Here is a 26,430-nt window from a genome sequence, read left to right as displayed (position 1 = left end):
TAAAAGGGAGAAAGACGTGGGGTTGGAAAACATACATCACACACACGCACACTTATTACAGTTGTGCCCTCGCGTAGAGGGTCCGAATAAATAATATACAGTCCCGAATGAATAAATAATACAGTCCCGAATAAATACAAAAAAATCCTAATTAATTTACAAATTAATCTAAGAAAGCTATAAACATGGCATGCAAGCCAGGGACTGCCTCGACTCTGATGAATGATGTATGTTTGGGCTGTCTTGCGCGGAAATCCACTGGGATGCCCCAATTAGCCTCTGTTTTACAATTATTCTTGGAAAGTGCGCTAAGCTCCGGAAGGTTGCTAATTCTTGATTTGCTGTAACAGAGAGCAGGAAAGGGGCATAGCAATGTATTTTCATAAATGTATGCATGCCTCGATCCTCGTGCCACCAATCACGCATATCGATGCATGATGGCCGAGGAATCGATTTGCATTACTCAATATAGAATGAATGCACACATAAACACAACAAAAACCTAACTCCATCATGGATAATCCGGAATGTTGGTTACTGGGGAATTGAGACACGTTCCGTCACTCGGAGTACGAAACGTACCTCGTTTCCCGTGCTCGGGCTAACTCCTATCCCAAGCACAATGCAATATGCATGACATGCATGAAATGCAACTAGAATACAACCTAACATGCAACATGCTATGAAATGGCATACACGATGCACGAGATGACATGGCATACACAATGCGCTAACATACAACCTAGCATACACAACGCTATGGAATGAAATGGCATACACAATGCGATAATGGACTTACACTAACACAAGTGGACCTCAACCACACTCACATAAGAGGCCATTAGATGAAAATGAGACAACTCGAGATGCGTGCAAGCGTGCACGCAAATTGAGGATCGACCCTAAGGCACGAAATGCCACTCTAACAAGACATGACAAAGCATGGAAAATGGCATACTAGCATGCAAATTTCAGGGGCAATAAGTGATGCAAAACAGCCCCGAAAGATGACAAAATGACACCCGATGCATGAAATGAGAGCCGAAATGCAAAACTAGGCATACGCAATGACCTATAGCTATACCAAGCATGCATTATTTGAACATAGAATGTAAATATATAGTCAATACAGCCCAAAAATAATCACATTTACAGTTCTAAGCAAGGTCAAACAGTGAATGCAAATGGGGCTAAACTAGCATGCAAAAATGGCTCTAAATGTGAGATAAAGAAGCAAGTCACAGCTTCTGACCCCAAACAAGAGAGGGCCCTTCAACAATGTTGAAGAGGGACCCAAAACATGGCATTTTACATTTTATGATCAAACCCAAAACAGTGCACAAGCATGCTCAAAATGCTATGCAAAATAAGGCCAAAAGGAGAGCTATAACACAAAGTACAAAAAGGATGCCTCAAATAGTAAAAGACCCTTAATGAAACATGAAGAGGGGGTCAAAATAGGGTCATTTATAGTTCGGACCAGAGCCCAAAAACAGAAGCATAAGAGGCTAAAAAATCATGCAAAAATGGAGCCAAAAGAGAGATACAAAGGCAAGTGGCAAATGGAAGTCTCAAACAGTGATGAGCCCTTCAACAATGTTGAATAAGGGCTCAAAATAAGATACTTTACAGTTTATGACATGCCTCAAAACAATTTATACGCAGGTCAAAAATACTACACAAGAAAATGGCATACAAGGGAGCTAATGAAGCAAGTGCAACAAGGAGGCCTCAAACAGGGAGAGGCCCTTAAATAAACATGAAAAATACCTCAAAATAATGCTAGCTCCAGTTAGGGTCGGAGTCCAAAACAACAAGCAAGTATGGCTAATGTATTGAACAAAATAAAGCACAAAAAAGGAGAATAGGGACTCACCCTTGAAAACTAATCTTTGACAGCCTCTTGGCTTGAGTTTGGTGGCTCCTTAGCTCTGGAAAACAGTTTCAAGTGGCTGCAATGGAGGTTGGAGGTATGGTGCTAGGTGGTGGTGTAGAAAGGGGTGTAGGAACTTAAAGGTTTGGAGGGTTGAAGTGTAGAGAGAGGGAGATGCAATGCAAGGGGCTTAAGGAAAATTTTGTAACCCTCAAACATACAGCTGGAGGGCCTATTACATAGGCAAAAGAGGGGGGGAAAAGGGGGGGGGGGGGAAATGGAGGGAAATGAAGCCAAGTTTCCCTCCAAAAGTTGGCCCCCCCGGATACAGAATTTGGGGGGAAAAGGAGGGTGTATCTGCACTGTACTTGATCCAAGGATTCTGGCCGGCCAGTTATCTAGGGTTTAGGTGGCCGGCCGGCTACCTCCCATGGCCGGTCGGCTAGGGGTCAAAAGGGTCAAGAAGCATTAGTGGCCGGCCACCCCAAAAATAGAGCCTCTGATGTGTGCACAACACAACCAAGTGGTTAGAAACTGGAGACAATGAACCAGGAGAGAGAACAACCCAATTTTCAAAGGGGTTCAAAAGGTTCAAAAGAAATTACTAGCCGGCCACGAAATATTAGTGGCCTCCCAGATGTGTACATCACAAATATGGGGTTTAGGGTGCAAGAAAAAGGCCCAAGGGTGGTCAACATTGGCTTTGAAGTGAGGAAAAACGGGCGCCGGAGGGTGATGGAGGAATAAAACTAGTTGTCTGAATAATTGTTGGCCTCCCGCCCTTCTACGACCTTCTTACCAATGAAACAGAGGTCCCTGCCAAAAACGAAACAAAACCGATGCAAAATGAAGGTTCGGGGGCCGAAACGCGCAGTTCGGGGCCCCGAAAGTGGGCTGTTAGGCACCAGAAGTGGTGTCCGACCACGAAGTTGGTCTCTCGGACCACAGTGTCCCTCAAAAGGGAGTAAATAAGATGTATGCCGAAAATCAAAGCGAACGGAGGTGGTTAAGCGGTCCCGAACTGAGGCACACGGCCAACGGCTCCGAAAAATCGAAAACCGGACTCTAAACGGGCAAAATGGCCTACGACCACGAAACGTAGCCTACGGCCACTGAGAGATGATCTACGAGACCTCTCCCTCCCTTCGGGAAGAGAAAACAAAGAAAACAGAGCCTGGTTCGGAAATCGAGGCAAAGCACGCAAGAGTCCGGAAGTCTGGAGGCAAGGCTTGCGGCCAAGACTCTGAACTCTCTAAACGAGCACGATATGCAACATCACCAAGCGCTCAATCGGTGACATCTGAGTCTTAAGGTCGGTCAAAAATGGGGTGTCTACAGCCCCATACTAGTTAAATTTTAATTTGATATAACAATAACTGAAGCGAATTAAATTTTAATTTGATATAACAATAACCGAAGCGAATTGAATCAAACCAAACTAAACATTGTGTCTGAATCAAGTGTGGTCGGCCAATCAATGCTATATACTCAAAAGTAAATAAATTCATCTTTCTTTCTTTTTTTTACTACTGAATCTAATCTAACCATATGTTAATGTTCAATCATCATATATTTTGCTGAAATTTTAAGCATACAAATCCAGGAGATACATGCATTATAAACCCCCAAAACAAAACAAAACAAAACAAAAATTTCAAATGAAAAATACCCATGAAAGCAATGGATTAAAAAGGGAATAATTGAAAAGCACCTTTCTGGGCTTGAAGAAGATTTCGACCCGTTAAATATCTACCCCCAAATATATCATCTGCATTACACAAACTGACATGTAAAAATTACTATTATTACAATAGATAAACATATATAGAAAGATAAGTACTGGGTTTTGCATACCTAAAATAAAAAAGGAAGCAGATGCAGATGCAAACACATAGAGGCTGGTCAAAAGGAACAAGAAGACAAGTAAAAAGAGAGTCCCTTATGTGTATTTAAAAAGTAATCAAATTGGCACAAATTAGATAGAATATCGCAAATTAGCATCAAGATTTAAGAGCTAATGATCTTACCTTGTGAAGTTGCTGAACAACCTCCTGTTGGTCATTTTTCACCAGATATTTGAAACCATTCATCAAATGTTTCAGCTGAGCTAAATATCTCAAGCAAGAGAATTATAGAGAAGAGAAATCTAAAAAGAACACAGGGATCTATATATATATATACACACAAATTGAAACATTGTTTTGATAGATTACAAAGATTAACAAACAAAATGAATGAGAAAGTCAATTATCAGAACACATGGCCACTATGATCTTGACCGATATCACAAAGCATCAAATCAAAAGAACTCACCTGAATTTTGTATATATATATATATAGTATTCGTTAGGATGGCCAACAAACAGAGTTGCGTCTGGTGGTTCTTTGCTTGGGTATGTAAGTTCCAAAAACTACTCAGATATCTTCAATACATGCACATATATATATATACACTATTCACTTAGCTACAGTGAATCCTATTTTTGGAACAGTTAGTTGCAAAACCAAGTGTTGTGGTATCTTTATGAATACTTCATAAACTTTTTTTTGACTTTATACTGGTGGCTCGCCTAAAGCAAAAAAGATCAGATACTACGCACGATGCAACATTTCCCACCTAAAATCCAAGCAAATGATTGAAAATCTAATTTGCAAGCATGGGAAAAACAAACCCACATCTAAAATTTTGAAATATGTACTAAAAATTTGCATAAAATTTCTGAAACCCAATTCACTAAAATTTCTGAAATGTTTAAAAAATAGAATGCATAAATAATCTTTTTCAAGAACAAAATGGGAAAAAGAAACAAAAGTTCTTTCGTTAAAGAATCCATCTTCCAACCAGAACAATACTGGTACATTACAACAGCTACCAGTTTACTTTTAAACAAAAAATAAGCCTTCCCAATTTAGCCATCACCGTTCAAACCATTAGGAAAAATATTTTGAATAAAGCAACTAAAATTTGTAATTTTGGATTACTTACCAAAAGATCCTGAGACAAAGCTAAGGTAGTCCTCCAGTATCAACCTTCTATCAAATCCTGGCAGAGGAATAAAATAACCAACACAACTGAAAATAAATTCATAGAAATAAAGACCATGTATTCTTCAAATCATTCAAAGTCATGTTAAAGTAGTACCTTCAAAGTCAAGTAAACCCTAACAATGTGGGAAGACAAGTCAATCTGCATCAATTATCAACATATTAGTGTGACATTCAGAAACACCAAGCATGTGCTTTAACTTCATAGTGAAATCTAATGAACAAAAATGGACAATTCATTGAAACACTAATCAGCTAAATACCAGCGTAGGGTCAATAACTTCCTTATGATCAATTAATAATAGGTGTCACCAATAAAACTCAGTTAATATAAAGAAGTATACAAACTATGTTACATACATACCTACATAAGGTTTAGAACAGTAAACATATGACAATAAAATCTAAAGGCCTGCTTAGTTATCCCATCAAATGTTCATATTTTATCTTTAAACCAGTAAAAGAGAAATCCATTGTGAAAAAAAAAAAGTGGCAGCATATCAGGATTCCTGATGATATTTCATCAAATTAAGAGGCAGTGCATATGACCATAACATGATACCCAACCTTAAGTACTCAATACATTTCATCAAATTAATAAGTTCTATGCAAACAAATGACGAATGATAAGTACTAATTAGAATGGTGAATGATAAGTACTAGTTGGAGCAAACATAATATCTACTACAACATATTTTCACATTGACAAGCTTGTCAACTAGAGAGAAGAAAATATATTAACTTGCATCAAAAGGAACTAGAAAGTAAAGTCATCAGCATTTTACTTTTTATGCTGAAGAATTCATCTGCATCCGCAACAATAGTAGGCTTTGATGCTCTAACAACCATTATAGCCCCCTCGACATGATTAATGTTTAAAGTCCCTATATGCACAAACAACACAACTCAATTATATTTTCGATTGAAAGAAGTTTACAAATCCAGAACTCCACATTCAAGTTTACAAATACAAAATATTAAAAGCCTGAATTGTACTCATGGGGCTGAAGTTGCTTGTCCCAGGCTTTTTCTACCAACTCCTTCTATTTTTGAGACAACAAATAAAGATCCAACTACACCAGCATAGAGAGATTACCCATTAATAATAAATTCATACTATTATGAACAAAATACCAATAGAAAATCAATCACACACCAAACTAAATAGTAAATTCACAAATCACTGACCTTATTACCATCTGGAAGAACAAGGGTTATCCACCCACCATTAATTGCCACAGTAACTACAATATTTATACTGCTATTATAAGTAAAACTCTTCCCATCTTAACACGTAGTATTCACAACTTGGTGCTTGTAGACACCCTATTTTTGACCGTCCTCAAGACTTGGACGTCATCGTTTGAACACCCAATGATCATCCATGTTCGTGTTCGTTTTGAGTTCCTGGAGGTATTGGCCGTGTGCCTTGCCTCAGGATCTCTTAACTTGTCTGTTCTGTGCTTGGTTTTGCACCAAGGGCTTGTGTTTTGTGCTTCTGAGGGTGGGAAGAGGCTTGTTAGCCATCCCTGAAACCCACCGGCCGTGGCATGATGCCACCGGCCTTGATTTTTTTTCTACCGACCAAATGTTTGGTCGGTCGATATTCTCTTAGGTGTATCAGCCTTTTTGTGTGGTTAGCCGACCAATTATTTGGCTGATGGACTCATTTTCTAGCCGATACTTCCTTTTCGCCTTTTTCAGGCATGGTGCATGCCAGCTGTGCCAGCTGGAGTGCATGGACGTGTCCTCCATACACGTGTATAGAGGATTTGCCCCTTTTGCACCCTTTTGTTCTAAGCTTCTTGGAGAAGCTTGCACCCTTTGCTCAAGCTTCTTGAGGAAGCTTGGACCTTTGTCTTAGCTTCCTCAAAAAGCTTGGACCTTTGAGTTAGTTTCTCTTAGAAGCTTGACCTCCTTGACCCTTTTGCCTTAGCTTCTTTAAGAAGCTTAGGCCTTTGCCTTCCTCTATAAAAGGAAGGCTTCCTTATCCTTTGAAGAGGTTCAGCAAATCAGAGTTATATAGCATATATACACCACTCTCTCTCTATATCTCCTTCTCTCTCTCTTCATTTGTGTGTCTTAGAGGGCCTAAAAGGGTGTTTTGTTCTTAATTTTGCACTAAGACACCTAGTATTACACCATACTTGGGTTATTGGGGTCTTGAGAGTTTGTTCTTGGAGTTTTGAGTTGATTTTGATCAGAATAAGCGGCCTGAGGTTGCTGTTCTTCAAGGGTGAGCATAGCTACTTTATATTCCCCATTCTTGCACTAGCTTTTAACCCACTTTGCATGTTGTTTTGAGCTTTGTGTATAACTGATAAAAACTCTAATTTTTCATGCTTAAGATGTTTCATTAAGGTTACTTTGGTGTTGGGGGTCGACCTCCCCCTCTTTGGCCTTGTTTGGCCTTTTTTGTGCTTTCTTTGTTGAGCCTTTGAAATTTTCGTGTGTTGGCCTTCTCACCACTGAAATCTAAAGGATTTTCAGTTATGAAGAAAAGGTTTTGAAGTCTTGCATAGGGGAGGGACACCCCTCTCCCTTTGTGTCTCATTTGTTCATGTTTTTGGCTCATAAGGATAGCATGCATGCTTAGTTTGTTTGGTCTTGTTTCAAAGGTTATTTGGAGTTTATTTAGCATGCTTTACCTCTGTTCTATGTTAGTTTATTGACCCCTTGCATGCATAATATACTTGCCTTGTAGTCCTCCATTTTGCCTAGAAATGCATCTTGCCTTTAGACCTCCATGCTTGTATGTTCTAGCTTGACTTCATGAAGCTTTTGGTCATATTTCATCATGCTTAAGGTCTGTTAGGTGCTGATTTGATCATGTTTTCCATGTTTGGTATAGCCTCTTTGCCTTTTGGCTTGTGAGCCTTGAGTGTGTGAGTCATTATCTTGCATTACCTAGGCTATTTTAGTGATTTGGAATCACTTTCTATGCCATTTCAGTCCTTGTTTTGTGCTTACATGCTTGCATTTGCTACCCTTTCAATGCCTTGAAGAGATGTGATCTTATGCTCCATGTTAGGGCCTTGGTGTATGCCTATGTGTTTGAGGCTTTGGGCTGCCATATCAGTGGGTTTTGGGGTGCATTTTGATATATTATAACTCTATTTTTCATCACATAATCCATACCATGTTTGGTTGGGGTGGTTGTAGTAGAGTGCCCTCCTTGTGGCTTTGAATGCCCTTTGTTTTGGACCCATTTCTTGGCATGTTTTGATCATGTTCTATGCATGCTTTAGTCTTGTTTTGGAGTGCCCTAGGACTATTTTTAGTCATTTTGGTCCTTTGGGGTTTGGTTGTCATAGCTATGGTTTGAACCCCCTTTGTTGGCCTCAAGTTTGGGGCCCTATTGCATGCCTTGCATGTTTTGTTTAAGTTGGTGTAGACACCCTATTTTTGACCGTCCTCAAGACTTGGACGTCACCGCGTGAACACTCGGTGATCATCCATGTTTGTGTTCGTCTTGAGTTCTCGGAGGCCTCGGCTGCACGCCTTGCCTCAGAATCTCTCGACTCGACTGTTTTGTGTCTAGTTTTGCACCAAACACTTGTGTTTTTGCTTTGGAGGGCAGGGAATGGCTTGTTGGTCATCCCCACACTCCACCGGCCATGGCTTGAGGCCACCGGCTGTGTTTTGCTTCTACCGGCCAAATATTTGGCCGGCCGGCACTATAGATGGCCGGCCGGCTATCTTTTTTTGGTCAATTGCATTTTTGGCTGGCCGACCACTGTTCATCTGCTTTTGCAGATATTTTTGTGCCAGCTGTGATAGCTGGCACCCACTCTGTTCCACGTGTATGGAGGGATTTCTCTCTTGGATGGCTTGTTTTGGAAGCCTTATAAGAGGAAATTCCTATAAAAGGGAGGCTCTTCTCCCTTCTCTAGGTTAGATAATTTAGACAGCATTTTCAGAGGGTTTTGAGTTTTAGGGTTAGGGTTCATATATCCTCCATCTCTATTTCTCCCTCTCTTTAGCTCTAAGTGTGTGTTTTAGTCTTATTATTGCACACAAACACATAGTATCACACCTTTTCTTGGTTGCTGAGGGCCAGAGGAGTGTTCTTGGAGTTCTTGGAGCTGGTTTGGAGCCAAAGAAGCTGCTGGAGCTTCATTTGTGAAGAGGGTCTACAAGGGTAAGAAACTTGTCCCTTTATTTCCCTTTTTTGCATTGCATTTTTGCCTACCTTGCATCTATTTTCAAGCTTTGTGTATAACATATAAAAGTTCTGATTTTTAGTGCTCTAAATAGTTTGTTAAGGGTGTTTTAAGCTTTGAGGTTGTTTGACCCCTCTTAAGGCTTGTTTAGCCCCATTTTGTGCTTTTTTTGGTGAGCTCCGAGACCATACTGTTCGGGCCTCCTCACCACTGAAATTCCTCAAATCTTGAGGGATTTCAGTGGTGAGGATGGTGCCTTGAGGTCACAAGAAGGAGAGGGCCACCCCCTCTCCTTATTGTCCTTGAAAAGGGCCATTTTTAGCCTCTTGAGGGAGCATATAGTTTGAATATGTATTGACTATGCCTTGACTGATTTTCAGGTTTATTATGTCATAATATAGCATTGTTATATGTTGGTTTTGGTACACCATGCTTGTCTAGCATACATACCTTGTAATGCCATGATTTGCCTCAATACGTGCATAGCATTTAGGCTACCATGCTTTTGTGTTTTGGCCAAGCTTTGTGAAGCTTATATGCATATTTTGATGTGCTAAGGGACTGTTTTAAGTCATTTGAGTCATCCATGCCTTGCTTTGTATAGCTACCATGTAATCCCTCTTGTATGCCTTAAGCTTTGGCCCTTCTAGCATGCCATCTTTGCTTTGTTTCAGTGGTTTGGAACCATTTGACATGTTATTTCAGACCTCATGATGTGCCCATATGCTTGCATTTGATCCCCCTTCAATGTGTTTAAAGGTTGTTGCCTTATGCCCCTTGTTTAGGCCTTGGAGTATGCTTACATTTTTAGACCACTTAGATGCCATCTAAGTACATCCTTAGCTTTGTTTAGGTCTGCATTAGACCTATTTTAAGTCCCTTTGGCCTTGTGAAGCTTGGTTGACCTAGCCTTGGTTTACCTCCCCTTTGGCTTGCCTTAAGTCTTGGACCATTGTTGCATGTCTGGCTTACCTTATTTACTTGGCTTGGCACCTTTATAACATTTTTTTTTAGAGCTTTATGTGCATGCCATTAATCCATGTTTTGTCACTTTTAAGTGTGCTTGAAAGTTGCATGTTTGATGCTTGAGTGTTGGCCCATTAGCATGTGCATGCGTGTGTGCGTGTGTTGGCCCTCATTTCCATAGCATTGGCTACTATTTTGGACCTAGTTTAGGGCTGTCCAATTAGTGTAAGTCCCTTCCTTGCATGCCATTCAAATATCATTACATTATTCCATGGTTGCATGCTTTGGTTGCATGCGTTGCATGCTTAAAATCACTTGCATTGGGTATGCATCCTCTTGGTCAAGTTGTTAGCATATTTGTATGACTTGCATGATTGCATGGTTGAATTGCACATTGCATACTTGATTAGCTTGCATGGATTGCATGCCTAGTGAGCATTGTGCATTACATCTCCATGTTACACACTTAGGCTCACATGATTAGGTTGCATTGTACTAGCATGCATGCTTGGCCTCTTGAATTGCTTGTGATAGAGGTTGAGTTCAATTTGTTTGTTTATGTGCATTGCATGACATTTGAAATGAAAATGCACAACTTGGTCTCTTGGGCCATCACGCATTGAAATGCGCGATTGGTGGTCCGAGAACCAAGGGTCGTATCCCTTTGAGTCACAAACATGACAAGGGATGTGTCGGTGCACACATTCGCTTGAATTGCATGGCCATGCAAAGCTTTGCCCTCTGCTGCTGTCAAACAGGTCCTGCAGGAATTTTCGGCTGATCGACTACACAGAGTGCCGACCGGCCATCCATCGGTGGCCGATGGATTCACATTTAGCCGATGACCACCAAATCACAGCCGGTGATGATCCCTTTTGGCCGGTGCATTCCCCAGCATCCAGTGAGAATATCCTGAGACTTTGGCAGTTTTCAGAGGAGTATAGTAGGGAAAACAGAGGCAGCTTGCGCATGGCAGTGGACTTCCAAGCAAGACCGAGCATGCATTGCATTGGGATCTTTTCCCGAGGCCGTTTATCTCTTTCTTAGATTAGTAGATTTGCTTAACTAATTTAGTTGGTTTGTAATAATTAATTAGCTAGGATAGTTGGTTTGTTATTCGGACTGTATTATTCTTTCGGACCCTCCGAGCGAGGGCAATTGTGTAATAAGTGTGGGTGCGTGTGTGCATGTCTTCCAACCCCCGCTTCTTTCTCCCTTTTACTTACCTTCTTTGATGGTTAGTATTAGGACATGTTTACTTTAGCATACCTTATGCTATGCATGCGTGCATCATTCATCAGTATTGCATGCACCGGGCTCGACACATCATGCTAACTGCATCGTATTTCAAATCTGACTTGAATACATGCTACTTGCCGCACTTTACATGCCATTTTAGGATTAGCTGAGCCTATCCTAATTGCATTTTGTATGCGTTGCATTAGCCACTTTAACATGAACTAGGATCACGCATGTTTGCTAACTAGTTTATTGTTTTGGCACGGAGTACATTGTAAGTATTTATGCTTTAGCATACCGCATGCGTGTGAGGGTTGCCATAACAGCATGATTACCATGAGGCTAGCTGCTTATGTGATATAACTGCTTGAATGCCTGTGGATGGAGGTTGAATTACCTAAATTGGAATAATGCGTTAAAACTGTGAGCTTTAAGCCCACTAGATAGTGGCAAAACCATCTTTTCTAAAAGCCCACTCGAGGGTGGCACAACCTGCATTTTAGCCTACTTGCGAGTAGCAAACCATCTTCAAAACGAACATGCAATAAGAACACATTACGTCTTCAAAACTGGATATCATGGTTAGTAGAGGCCGATCTTCAGATCGGGCGAGAGGGGGTGCTCATAGCTGACCTTCCCCAATCGTACCCAAGCTCCCGAGCCGATGCAACTTTGGTGATGACGGACACGTGGCCTTTGGCATTGAGTCAGGGTTTCCTAAATTCCCCCATAAAAAATATTTAGGTGGCGACTCTGTATCTGGCAAAGCAGTCCATGTTTGGCACTTCTTTCAAAATCTGTTTTCTCAAAACAGTTTGCCGGATTTGGACTCTTTGGTTCAGATTTAGAACCGTGATAATTTGAGAGTCCGAACTGTAGTGAGCCCACATACGAACAGAACGGGACCCACCCTCCCGGGGCGTTCGGGGGCGCGTCTACAGTTGGCATCACTCCTCATGAGATTTCAGAGTTTATTATAATGCCATATCCTCATATTCATCGCATTTCACTCATGCTTGAAGGTTGTGCATCGTGGTCTAAGTAATGGACCAATTAGTAAGCTTGTTTGCTTTGCATTTTTGTTGCCGTCACCCATCATTTCGGCCACTGTTTTGGGATGGGCTGAGGTCTCCCAATTTCAGTTTAAGTCCACCATTGCATGTTTTGACATGTTGCATTACTTTGGTTTCATGCTTGCATTGTTTCATCTTTGCACGTTTGCATGTTGTTTAGCTAGTTACATTCCATATCCTAGCTTGCGTGATAGGTTGCATTGCATTGTATCTTGCATGTTTGGCACATTGCACTTGGCATGCTTGTTACCTTAGCCTCATATTGCATGCTTGAGTCACATTGCATACTTGCATTACATTTTGTTTGGGTTGGGGTGTCAAATCAAGCGTGAGAAATGAGGGGCATTCATACTCAAAGTGATGTAACACGCCTCAATCCTCGATCGCTGTAGACACCCTATTTTTGACGAACCTTAAGACTCAGACGTCACCAGTTGAGCGCTCAGTGATGCTGCATATGGTGCTCGTTCTGAAGTTGCGGAGTGTCGACTACGAGCCTTGCCTCCGGATTTCGGAGCTCTTTTGTGCCTTGCCTCGGTTTGTGAATCGGGTCCTATTTTCTCTATTTTCTCTTCCCAAAGGGAGAGAGAGATCTCGTAGACCATCTCTCGGTGGCCGTAGGCTACGTTTCGTGGTCGTAGGCCATTTTTCCCATTTGAAGCCCGTTTTCTGGTTTTTCAGAGCCGTCGGCCGTGTGCCTCAGTTCGGGACCGCTTAACTACCTCCGTTTACTTCGACTTTTGGCACACATCTTATTTCCTCCCTTTAGAGGAACACTGTGGCCCTGGAGACCACCTTCGTGGTCATACGCCACTTCCGGTGCCTAACAACCTGTTTTCGGGGGCCCGAACCGCACGTTTTGGGCCCTGAACCTTCGTTTTGCATCCGTTTTGGTCTGTTTTTGGTAGAGACCCCATTTTCACTGTTAGAGAGGTGGTAGGATGGTGGCCGGCCACCTCTTCCCCTGAATAAACCAGTTTTCTCATTTTCTCTCTCCAAAAGCCGATTTTTCTGACAGAAGCTGGTTTTTCCCACTTTTGAGCCACATTTTCTGGCTTTTCATACCACCATTGTGATCTACTCATCTGGGAGGCCACTAATATGGGTAGGCTGGCTAGAAATTCACCTTGACCCTTTTGAACCTTGCTTAAAAGCTAGCTTTTCTCTCTCTTGGGTCACTTTTTCTGATTTTTCTCCACAGGGCTGTGTTCTACTCATCTGGGAGGCCACCTTTCTAGGTAGGCCGACCAGCAATTGTTCTTAAACCTTTTGACCCCTAGTCGGCCGGCCAGGGGGAGTGGCCGGCCGGCCACTTGAACTGGCCGGCCTGCTTATTGTTTTTGCCCTTTCTGAGTGTAATCTAGCTGTGCTAGCTGGGGACCATTTGGTGCATCCTCTATACACGTGTATGGAGGATCTTTGAAGCTTCCAAGAGAAGCTTTGGGCTCTCTTCTCTGTAAGAGAGGCTCTCCTCTTCATATCTAAGGGTTAGACATTTTTGGCCAAGGCACACAACCTCCCTCCTCCATTGCCACTATTCCAAGCTCCAAAACCCTAACTTTCTTGGTCTATTTACACTACAACCCTTAGCACCACACCTCCATCATCCATTCCAGCACCTTGGAAGCCATTTTCAGAGGTTGAAAGCTCACCAACTTGGTCCAAAAGCTGCTGGAAGTCGGCTCTTCAAGGGTAAGTCCTCATTTTCCCCATTTTTGCATTATTTTTCCCTATACCTTAGCTCCATTTGAAAGCATTTTCGAGCCTTGGTGTAAACTAAAAATAGTCTTATTTTGAGCTCCTCTTCATGTTTTTTTAAGAGCACTTTTCTGCTTGAGGCCTTCTACACCCTTGCATGCTTTACCTTTCTTTGTAGCCTTTTTTTGCATCATACTTTAGCTTTACTTGTGAACACTTTCGAGATTTTTCATAAACTAGAAAGTACCTTCTTTTGAGCTCCTCTTCAACTTTGATTAAGGGCACTTTGCTGTTTGAGGTCATCTACTTCCTCTTACCCTCTATCTCTCTTTTAGGGCTATTTTTGCATCATACTTTAGCCTTACTTGTGAGCATTTTCGAGATTTGATATAAACTGGAAAAAGTCTTGTTTTGTCCTCTTCTTTAAGTTTTCTTGAGGTCACTTTTCTGTTTGGAGTCATCCCCTTCCTTGCATGCTTCATCCCTTCATGATTAAGGCTATGCATTAGAGCATTTGCATTGGCCATGGTTTGGCCTCTTAGCCACTAAAATCCAATGGATTTTTCAGTAGATTTGATGCATTTTTGAAGGCCAAAATTAGAGGGGGGTGACCCCCTCCCTCCTTGTCTTGTTTGGGGGTCTTTTTGGCCTTCCAAAGAGACCCTATTTTTCATGCATCGAAGTCTTGTTTCAGGCCTCATTTTGTGAGTTTTGGGGTCTGCCTTAGGTCTGTCCAGGGCCCTTTTGATCATATTTTATGTCTATAGTGCATGTGTAGAACAATTCCATTCAAGGCCTTTTGAGGGGGCCTTTCATCGTATGCTTCCTTGACTGATTTCAGGGCCAATTTTTTGAGTTTTAGGGCTGTCATAACTCATTTCCAGAGTTTTTTTGGTCATGCTAAGTGCCTATCTTATATATGCTTAACAACCCCTTGAATGGCCTTCCAAAGAAGCTCCTCATTTTTGCATGCATTGGCTGCATTTCAGTGATTATTTGGGCATATTTTGGCATGTTTTATTCACTGTTTTTGACTGGTTTGATGAGTTCTCATTTGCTTCATATACATGCCATGTAAACCATGCTTGCTAGCCAATATTGCATGCTATTTTAGTCCATCATGTTAGTATCTTTTGGCCATGCTCTAAACTAGAAATATGCATGTTTTGGGACTGCCTTGGCTCTGTCTTTAGACTTCATGATCAAATAATACTTTCTTTGTATACTTATGGTTCAATGTATTGGTCTAGTTTTGAGTTTCGAGGCTTATTCCATGCATCGGGTGCCATATCTCTTTGTTTTGGGACCATTTAGCATTATGTTTTAGTGCTGGAAATTACATGTTCATAGGCCATCTTTCATCCCTTGCCATGCTTTGGTAGAGTGGCATTTGATGCCATATGTTCAGTCCTCGATATGCGTACACGTGTGCACACATTTCGGTTGTCTCTTTTCATCTCATGGCCACTAATGTGAGTGTGGCTGAGGTCCACTCATGTTGGTGTAAGTCCATTATGCATTGTGTATGCCGTTTCATTTCATAGCATTGCGTATGCTAGGTTGCATGTTAGAGCATTGTGTATGCCATGTTACATCAAGCATTGTGTATGCCATTTCATAGCATTGTGTATGCTAGGTTGTATGTTAGTCGCATTGTGTATGCCATCTCATTTACATTGTGTTTGGGATAGGAGTTAGCCCAAGCACGGGAAACGAGGTACGTTTCGTACTCCGAGTGACGGAACGTGTCTCAATTCCCTGTCACTGACACTTCGGATTACCCATGATGGTGTTTAGGTCTTGTTGTGTTTTCATGTGCATTCATCTCACATTGAGTCGTGCAATTTAGCTCCTCGGCCATCATGCATCGATATGCATGATTGGTGGCACGAGGATCGAGGACTACACTCCCTGAAGAGTAGTCATGCATACATGTGTGAAATACTTTTCCATGCCTCTTTGTTGCTCTTTGTTACAGTAAATCAGAAATTAGCGGCCTTCCGGAGCGTTGCACAGCATTCCAGCATTAATTGCAAACAGAGGCGAATCGAGGCGTCGTAATGGATTTCTACGCAAGACAACTCGAGCATGCATCATTCATTATTTGGAACAGAGCTGAGGCGGTCCATGGATTTGCGCGCCAATTTACCCGCTTTCCTAGATTAATTTGTTAATTAATTAGGATTTTTCTATTTTATTCGGACTGTACTATTTATTCAAACTGTATTATTCATTCGGACTGTATTATTCTTTCGGACCCTCCGAGCGAGGGCAATATTGTAATAAGTGTGCATGAGTGTGATGTATGTCTTCTAACCCCACGTCTTTCTCCCTTTTATTTACCAACTTATGATGGTTAGATTAGGGCATGTTTCAATTAGCATACTTATGATAGCATGTCTGCCTTCATTCATCTGTCTTGCATGCACCGGGCTCGCCGCATCATACTAACTGCATTTGTATTTCAAATTTCAAATTGAATATGTGCTAGCTGTAGCATCATCATATGCCATCTTAGAATAGTCGAGCCTACTGTAGTTGCATTTTTACATGTGTTGCATTAGGCATTTCTGTATAGTTAGGATCATGCATTGATTTCTAACTTGTTTCTGTTTTGGCTTGGAGTACTCAGTAAGTTTTATGCTTTAGCATCCTTGCATGCGTGTAAGTGACTACCATGATAGCATGCTTACCATGAGACTATGTGCTTATATGATATAATTGCCTGAATGCCTGTGGGTGAAGGTTGGGTTATTTGGATTGGAACAATTCATCAATTGTGAGTTTTAAGCCCACTTGATAGTGGCAAATCATCATGTTTTCTAAGCCCACCTGAGGGTGGCAAATCCACGTCTTAGCCTACTTGCGGGTAGCACCATCAAACCATTTTCAAATAAACAAACATGCGATGTTTCGTTCCAATTCAGGCGACCCAGTCTATACTTGTATGTTGTGCGCATCACATAGTAAATCTAGGCTAATAACCGGAATAAGAACGTATAATGTTTTCAAAACTAGATATCATGCTTAGTAGAGGCCGATCTTCGATCGGGCGAGCGGGGGTGCTCACGAAGTGACCTTCCCCAATCGTACCCAAGTTCCCGAGCCGAGGCAACTTTGGTGATGACAGACACGTGGCCTTAGGCAACGAGTCAGGATTTCCTAAATTTTTCAAAAATAAAATATTTAGGTGGCGACTCTGTATCTGGCAAAGCAGTCCATGATTTGGCACTTCTTTTCAAAAAAAATCTGTTTTTAAAAACGATTTGCTGGATTTTGGACTCTTTGATGATTTCATCGGTATTGCATTGCACTCTGCGAGATTAGATACAGGACCGTGACATTGAGTCCTGAACTGTAGTGAGCTCAATATGAACAACACGGGAATTCCCTCCCGGGGCGTCCAGGGACGTCTACAGTCGCCGATGTCCTTGATCTCAATATGATAGGGCGTGTAGCACTCATGTGTTTTGTTGCATTCATTCACATTGAAATGCATACTTGACTTCTTGGACCATCACGCATTGAAATGCGCGAGTGGTGGTCCGAGAGTCGAGTACCAAACTCCCTTGAGCCCATAGCATGATAGGGAGAGTGGCCATGCACACATTACTTTGAAAATTCCATACCATGCACTGTCTGTCCTCTGCTACTGTCAAAACAGGGCTCTGCAGGAAGAAATGGCCGGCCGACCACTTTTTGTGCCGACCGACCATCAGTGTCCAGCCGGTGGTTCAATATTTGGTCGATAAGCCTATTCCCATGGCCGGTGGATTTGAATTGTGGTTGGTGATATTCCACAACACTCAGGGAGTGATTTAGAAGGATTCTGGAAACTTTCATAAATTTCAGAGGAGCAAGGCAGTGTAAACAGAGGCAACAATGGCATGGTACCGGGTTTCTAGGCGAGGCGAACCGAGCATGCATCATCCCATCATTCCGAGGCAGGGCTGCGGCCACTTTCCTTCTGTATTTAATTTGTTAATTAATTAGAAGCTTTGTAATATTTAATTAGCTAGAGTAGTAAATTATTTGTTTAATTTGTATTATTCTTTTGGTCCCTCCGGGCAAGGGAAATTCTGTAATAAGTGTGCGTGAGCATGTGTATGTCTTCCAACCCCACGTCTTTCTCCCTTTTATTTACTAGTTTATAATGGTTAGATTAGGGCATGTTTTATTTAGCATACTTATGCTTCGTATGTTTGCATCATTCATCTGTATTGCATGCACTGTGCTCGGCACATCATACTAACTGCATTTGTATTTCAATTCTAAGTTGAATACGTGTTAGCTGTAGCATCATCATATGCCATCTTAGAATAGCCGAGCCTATTGTAGTTGCATCTTGTATGTGTTGCATTAGCCATCTTAACATGAACTAGGATCATGCATTTGATTATTAACTAGTTTCTGTTTTGGCTTGGAGTAATAGGTAAGCATTTACGCTTTAGCATCCTTGCATGAGTGTAAGTGTTAACATGATAGCATGCTTACCATGTGGCTATATGCTTATGTGATATATCTTCCTGAATGCCTGTGGGTGAAGGTTAGATTGTTTGAGTTAGAACAACTCGTCGAAATCCATGTTTAGCCTACTTGCGAGTAGCAAATTTCAAACCGATTTCCAAACAAACGGATATGCGATGCTTTGTTCCAAATTAGGCGATCTAGTCTATACTTTGGTGTTGTGCGCATCACATAGTAAAATTAGCTAATTAATTGGAATAAGAACGCATAATGTTTTCAAAACTAGATATCATGGTTAGCAGAGGATGATCTTTGATCGGGCGAGAGGGGGTGCTCATAGCTGACCTTTCCCAATCGTACTCAAGTTCCCAAGTCGAGGCAACTTTGGTGATGACGGACATATGGCCTTAGGCAAACGAGTCAGGGTTTCCTAAATTCTCCCAATAAAATATTTAGGTGGCGACTCTGTATCTGGTAAAGCAGTTCATGTTTGGCACTTCTTTACAAATAAATCTGTTTTAAAAAACGATTTGCCGAATTTGGACTCTTTGTTTCAGATTTAGAACCATGACAATTTGAGAGTCTGAACTGTAGTGAGCCCAAACGAACAAAATGGGGATTCATCCTCCCCGGGGCGTTCGTGGGGACGTCTACAGTGCTGAGCAAGTGCCATGGCCGCAGCCTTAGCTAACAATGCAATCATAGTCACACAATGAAAATATTTATGAAAAAATCAAACAAATGTTCACTAAACACAAGAAATATAAAAATATATCAATTTTCTTATTTTATGTTTCTTTTTAAAATATATCAGTTTTATGTTTCTACTACAGTCTGTAACAGTAAAAAGAGGGCAAAGTTAAATAATAGAGGGGTCATTTTACATTACCTTTTTTTTTTTTTAAGATGATTACAGATAAGGCTCTAGACGCAAGTTGCATGAAATTCCAGTGGTTGTGGGGAAAAAAATATAAAAAATAAAATATATATCAGCAAAAAAAAAATGGAGTTCAAGAAAAAGGAAGAAAAAATCTGGACATAACAGAAATCTGGAAAGAAAAAAAAAATCTGGACAAGATCAATTTGTCCTTCGTTTGCTGCCAAGGAGGAGTACAAAAATCTGGGGGAAAAAAATGAAAAAAGAGGAAACAGAATGGACAGAACAGAAAAAAATCTGGACAAAACAAAAATCTGAAAAAAAAAATGAAAAATGATGTGTCTTCGATCTTCGTTTGCTGTGAAGAAACAAAAGAAAAAAAATCTGGAAAAAAAAACGAATTGAAGAGGAAGATAAATCTGGACAGAACAAAGAAGAAGAGGAAGAAAAGAAATAAATCTGGACAGAACAAAAAATGAATGTTGTTCCATGCAATCACCTCATTGTCCATGCGTTCGAAGCTTCTCTCCATCACGATCTTCCACTCCTCTGTACTCAAATCCTTCTTCTCTATCTCTACCTTTACAAGTTCATGTAACCGATCTCTACACTTCATCGCCACCTACAAAGAAATCAAACACCGATTAAAATTGTTTGATTTCTATCTTTTCCTTTGGAAAACATGTTGGCCATTGACATATACCACAGCGTTTTATAAAATATCCTTTCAAAATTCATTATGAAACAATTTTTACAAGTTCCCTAACAATTGTATATATGTCAAAATTGTTTTCAAATCTTCATTAAAATCTCATGAACACATAAATATCAAAGTCTGCAAAAAACTCAATTTTTTCCACAAAATATATACGAAGAAATCAATTATTGGACTTCGTTAATTTCATATCTCCATTGGAGCATTGTGCACTTCATAATTGATGCATATATATTATCATGTGTACTTTTAATAGCTTTAGTTTCGTTTTTACTTCAATTGTACTGATTGTCTTTCCTTAAACTTCACTTGAAGCTTGATTTTGATAGTGCTGCCCCACCAGAACAAGCTTGGAGAAGGAGATTAAACAGCCATGCTACTATTCTTAAAATTAATTGGACTTTGATTCCAGACACCCAGTGCCAATAAAAAAATAAATAAATAAATGGGCTTTGATGCAGTTTTTTGTTGGACCTTTTCTTTAGATTTAATTTCTACTTGCTTAATTATAGATAGAAACTACCATTGAAAGTATTTGTAAGCATTACTTGATTATTTGGCAATGCTTACCAGGCTTGATAACCCAGCTTGAAAAATAAAGATCTATACGCCTAGGCTTTTCGCGCCTTTGTAAAGCTAGATATGGCACGCCTTGCAATATTACAGCTTCAAGTTAAAAGCAATTGTCCATACACCAACACAGCCAATATACACAAACATTTGAAAGAAATTTGATTTTCCAAAGAAAAGCAAGAAGTTGGAAGATATTTCCATGTCTTATTGCCAACACACACACACACACACATGAAAAAAAACTGTGAGTTGCATCAACCAAAAAATAAAAATCTAACAAACAAATGAAAAAAAATAAAACAGGCAAAGAATATTCATCGAGTATGTACCCTAGTAATTATCATTTTAATCGTCATAATAAAAATATTGCTGTCAAGTTCTACAGTTTTCTCATTCTTTCCATTGTGTTTGATGAGAAACAAAGAGCTATACATTATGATGAATACATAGATATATATATATATATATAAGGCAACTCATTCAGTGGGGGAAACAACTGCATAGAGTAGAGCAAGATGCTAAAAAAACTTAAGAATAGTTTGAGAAATTATTACCTTTGTCACGCAATAATATGTATTTCCAGCTTCCCATATTCTTCGACCAATGATATATTCGCGATCACTGGAGAAAAAGGGGAACTGCACAAACGAGCAAATCAAGGTATCAAACCATACATTGTCAAAACAAGAGCAATTGAAGATAAAACTCATCCATATAGATGCAAAATGCATGTATTCAGAAATGCCTTTTTTATCCATTGCACAATCATTGTCCCTGTGTAAGAACATTCCTTCAATATTTTGAAGTATGCAAGCATGGTGTCCCATTTAGTGCAAAACTCATCGTCCTAGAAAAAATCTCTAACCATCTCCGGAGTTGCATCCTCAAAAACAGCTCTGCTACGGTACACTATGGGCCTCGTCTGATGAACAAGATTCACTGTTAGGTTTTGATGCATACAAATTTTAACCAACAATGAAAATGGGAAGGAAAACTTGAATTCTAACAAGATCTTGCAATTAGGACAGGTTTCAGAAAATTAGTCAAGCTGTTTAATCTATCTAGTTTTCCATAGAAAAACAAAATGGATGCTGTAACAAGCCCGCGGGGGACCTCGTTACAGCTCGGACTCGACTTTGTAGTCACGGTTCTAAGTCTGAACCAAAGAGTCCAAATCCGGCAAATCGTTTTGAGAAAACAGATTTTTGAAAGAAGTGCCAAACATGGACTGCTTTGCCAGATACAGAGTTGCCACCTAAATATTTTATTTTGGGAAATTTAGGAAACCCTGACTCGGTGCCAAAAGGCCACGTGTCCGTCATCACCAAAGTTGCCTCGGCTCGGGAACTTGGGTACGATTGGGGAAGGTCACTTCGTGAGCACCCCCGCTCGCCCGGTCATAGACCGGCCTCTACTAACCATGATATCAATTTTTGAAAACATTGTGAGTTCTTATTCTGGTTATTAGCCTAGGTTACTATGTGATGCGCACAGCATACAAGTATAGACTGGATCGCCTGAATTGGAACAAAACATTTCATGTTCGTTTTTTGAAAATGGTTTGCTACCCGCAGGTAGGCTTGAAACATTTGATGATTTACTCCAATTCAGATAACCCAGCCTCCACCCACAAGCATTCAGGCAGTTATATCATATAAGCACATAGCCTCATGGTAAGCATGCTATTCATGGCAGTCACTCACACGCATGCAAGGATGCTAAAGCATAAAACTTATCGGGTATTCCAAGCCAAAACAGAAACTCATTAGAAATCATGCATGAAACCTAAGTATACAGAAATGCTTAATGCAACACATGCAAGAATGCAAACTATAGCAGGCTCGGCTATTCTAAACATGGCATATGGAATGCTACAACTAACATGTATTCAATTTGGAATTGAAAGTACAATGCAGTTAGTATGATGCGCCGAGCCCGGTGCATGCAATACAGATTAATGAATGCAAACATGCTATCATACTGTATGTTAATTGAAATATGCCCTAATCTAACCATCATAAGCGGATAAATAAAAGGGAGAAAGACGTGGGGTTGGAAGACATACAACACACACACGCACACTTATTACAGTTATGCCCTCGCGTAGAGGGTCCGAATAAATATACAGTCCCGAATGAAAGAATATTACAGTCCGAATATTACAGTCCAAATAATATACAAATTCCTACTTAATCAAATTAACTAAGAAAATAAATAAAACTGGCATGCAAGCCAGGGACTGCCTTGCTTCTGATGGATGATGTATGTTAGGCTGCTTTGCGCGGAAATCCACCGGGATGCCCCGATTAGCCTCTGTTTTACAATTATTCTTGAAAAGCGTGCCAAGTCCCGGAAAGTTGCTGATTCCTGATTTTGCTGCAACAGAGAGCAGGAAAGGGGCATAGCAGTGTATTTTCACAAATATATGCATGCCTCGATCCTCGTGCCACCAATCACGCATACCGAAGCATGATGGCCGAGGAGTCGAATTGCACAATTTAACGTAGGATGAATGCACATGAAAACACAACAAAACCTAACTCCATCATGGATGATCCGGAGTGTCGGTGACTGGGAAATTGAGACACATTCCGTCACTCGGAGTACGAAATGCACCTCGTTTCCCGTGCCCGGACTAACTCCTATCCCGAACACGATGCAATATGCATGACATGCAACTAAGATGCAATCCTAACATACACCATGCTATGAAAGTGAGATGCCTCGAAATGCGTACACACGGGCACGCAAACCGAGAAAATGACAGAATGCAATCTAAGATACAACCTAGTATGCACTATGCTATGAAAATGAGATGCCTCGAAATGCGTGCACACGGGCACGCAAACCGAGAAAATGACAGAATGCAATCTAAGATACAACCTAGTATGCACTATGCTGTGAAAATGAGATGCCTCGAAATGCGTGCACACGAGCACGCAAACCGAGAAAATGACAGAATGCAATCTAAGATACAACCTAGTATGCACTATGCTGTGAAAATAAGATGCCTCGAAATGCGTGCACACGGGCACGCAAACCGAGGCGATGGTATACGCAATGTAAATGACATGGAAATATGAGATGGGCTTACACCAACATGAGAGAGCCTCAGCCACACTCACATAGGATGCCGATGGATGAAAACGAAGTGCCTCGAAATGCGTGCACACGGGCACGCAAACCGAGGCAATGACAGAATGCGATGCAAATGACATGGAAACATGATATGGGCTTATACCAACATGAGAGAGCCTCAGCCACACTCACATAGGATGCCGATGGATGAAAACGAAGTGCCTCGAAATGCGTGCACACGGGCACTCAAACCGAGGCGATGACAGAATGCGATGCAATGACATGAAAATGGAAAGCAATCATTCTAATAGAATTTCAGCAATGAAATATAGGGTAAAACAGTCCTAAAATGAGGCGAAATGACACCAAATGCATGGAATAGTCCCGAAATGCGAATTTAGGCACCCGAAATGGCCTATAGCTATGCCAAACATGCACGATATGGACATGTAATGCAAAGACAGAAGCTAGGCAGTCCCAAAAAAAGCACTTTCACAGTTATAAACATGGCAAAACAGCGAGCATAGGTAGGGCAAAAATGGCATGCAAGAATAGGGGCCAAGAGAGGGGTAATGAAGCAAGTGATGTAAGCAAAATCCAAACTGAAAACTTTCCTTCTACAACATTGAAGAGGGACCAAAAATATGAATGTTTACAGTATATGGCAAACCTCAAATCAATATACAAACATGCTAAAAAAAGGGCATAAGATTGAGCCTCAAAAGGTGCTATAACATGAAGTATACAAAATAATCACCAAACAGAAAAAAAATGTTAATGAAACATGAATTATAGGCCAAAATAAGACTATTTCCAGAACTGTAAAATGGCCAAAAACAAAAGCATGATAGGCTAACTAAACATGCAAGAATGGGGAATAAAAGAGAGATATAACATGAAGTGGCATATGGAGGTCCCAAACCATGAAAGGCCCTAAATGAAACATGAAGAATGGACCAAAATAAGACTATTTACAGAAATGTAAAATGGCCAAAAACAAAATCATGGTAGGCTGCCATAGCATGCAAAAATGGGGGCCAAATAAGGGATATAACTACAAGTGGCACATGGAGGCATCAAATGGTGAGGGGCCCTTCAACAATGTTGAAGAAGGGCCCAAAATAAGCACATTCACAGATTACATCATGCTCAAAAACAGATTACTCATGGGCCAAAAATAGCATGCAAGATTATGACATATAAGAGGATCAATGAAACAAGTGCATCATGGAGGGCTCAAACAGGGTTGAGCCCTTAATGAAAAGTGAAAATGAGCTCAAAAGAGGGCCACTTTCAGTTAGGGCCGGAGCTTGAAACAAAAATCATATAGGGCTTATAGATGGATCAAGAAAAAGAGTCAAAAGAGGAGAAATGTCACTCACCCTTGAAGACCAAAGCTTTTGTTGCTTCTTGGACCAATTTGCAGCTCCTTTAGCCATTGAGAAGCTCTCCTTGTTGCTGGAAATGAAGTGGTGATGGTAGAGCTTGGTGGTGATGAAGAACACAAGGTGTAGGACTTAAGGATTTTTAGGAAAATGAGAAGGATGGAGGGAGATATGGATCTTGAGGCTTGAAGAACAAAATTTCTAACCCCTATATGTGATGACACCAGCTGGTTATAAGGGCCAAAAAGGGGGTGTAAAGGTGGGGGAAAAGGAGGCCAACTTTCCCCCACAAAATATCCCCCAGATATTGATATTTTCTGGGGGATAAAGCTATACAGCTGTAAAGTGAACAGTGTGGGGATTACGGCCGGCCAGTTACTTTGGTTGCAGGTGGCCGGCCGGCCACACCCCCTAGCCGGCCGGCTAGGGGTCAAAAGGGTCAAGCTGATTTAGTGGCCGGCCACCACATGATAGTGTCCTCCCATGTGTGTACATCACAAATATGTGGTTCAAAGTTCAAGAAAGTGGGTCCAAGGTGTTCAACATTAGCCCGGAAGGAGGGGTTCAAAAGGGTCAAATGGAATTACTAGCCGGCCACCAACTTTTAGGATCCTCCCAAGTGTGTACATCACAAATATGTGGTTGAAAGTTCAAGAAAGTGGGTCCAAGGTGTTCAACATTAGCCCGGAAGGAGGGGTTCAAAAGGGTCAAATGGAATTACTGGCCGGCCACCAACTTTTAGGGTCCTCCCAAGTGTGTACATCACAAATATGTGGTTGAAAGTTCAAGAATGTGGCCCCAAGGTGTTCAACATTAGCCCGGAAGTGTGAAAAACGGGCGCCGGAGGGCGTCGGAGGATGTATAACTGGTTGCTGCAACAATTACTGGCCTCCCACCCTTCAGTGACCTTCCTAGTGATAAAACAGAGGTACCTGCCAAAAATGAATGAAAACCGTTGCAAAATGAATGTTCGGGGGCCAAAACACGCAGTTCAAGGTCCCGAAAATGGGCTGTTAAGCACCGAAAGTGGCATTCGGCCACGAAGTGGGTTTCTCAGGCCCCAGTGTCCCTCAAAAGGGAGTAAAAAGGAAGTATGCCAAAAATTAGAGCAAATGGAGATGGTTAAGCGGTCCCGAACCGAGGCACACGGCCAACGATCCCGAAAACCGGGAACCGGACTCCGAAATGGGCAAAATGGCCTACGACCACGAAATGTAGCCTACGGACATTGAGAGATGGTCTACGGGACCTCTCCCTTCCCTCAGGAAAAGAAACAAA

The 26,430-nt window shown here is 41.1% G+C and overlaps 1 protein-coding gene across 4 annotated transcripts in view; it reads right to left on the bottom strand.

The window, feature by feature from the left end:
• Nucleotides 1–3,727: 3,727 nt before the first annotated feature.
• The window catches only part of LOC114286038 (putative protein phosphatase 2C 24), a 47,167-nt gene continuing 24,464 nt past the window's right edge, over nt 3,728–26,430 (bottom strand). Inside the window, exons 3-9 of one of the 4 annotated variants that reach the window (XR_014331876.1) lie at nt 21,435–21,611; nt 21,244–21,327; nt 19,901–20,023; nt 5,704–5,802; nt 5,016–5,060; nt 3,901–4,916; nt 3,728–3,771 (exon numbers count right to left, since the gene is read on the bottom strand). Coding sequence is in view for 2 of the 4 variants with exons in the window: in XM_082873161.1 (XP_082729287.1) it covers nt 5,962–5,991; nt 19,901–20,023; nt 21,244–21,327; nt 21,435–21,506 (309 nt within the window). In the remaining 2 variants the exon portion in view is untranslated. Of the gene's footprint in view, nt 3,772–3,794; nt 4,917–5,015; nt 5,061–5,638; nt 5,803–5,910; nt 5,992–19,900; nt 20,024–21,243; nt 21,328–21,434; nt 21,612–26,430 lie in introns of those variants that run through there. The other 3 variants (XR_014331875.1, XM_082873162.1, XM_082873161.1) reach the window with 3 other exon arrangements.

Source organism: Camellia sinensis, chromosome 6 (assembly GCF_055761805.1).
Source record: "Camellia sinensis isolate YWXY chromosome 6, ASM5576180v1, whole genome shotgun sequence".
Lineage (NCBI taxonomy): Eukaryota > Viridiplantae > Streptophyta > Magnoliopsida > Ericales > Theaceae > Camellia > Camellia sinensis.
The sequence above is the reverse complement of the archived record's forward strand: the minus strand, read 5'-3'. Positions and strand labels throughout refer to the sequence as shown.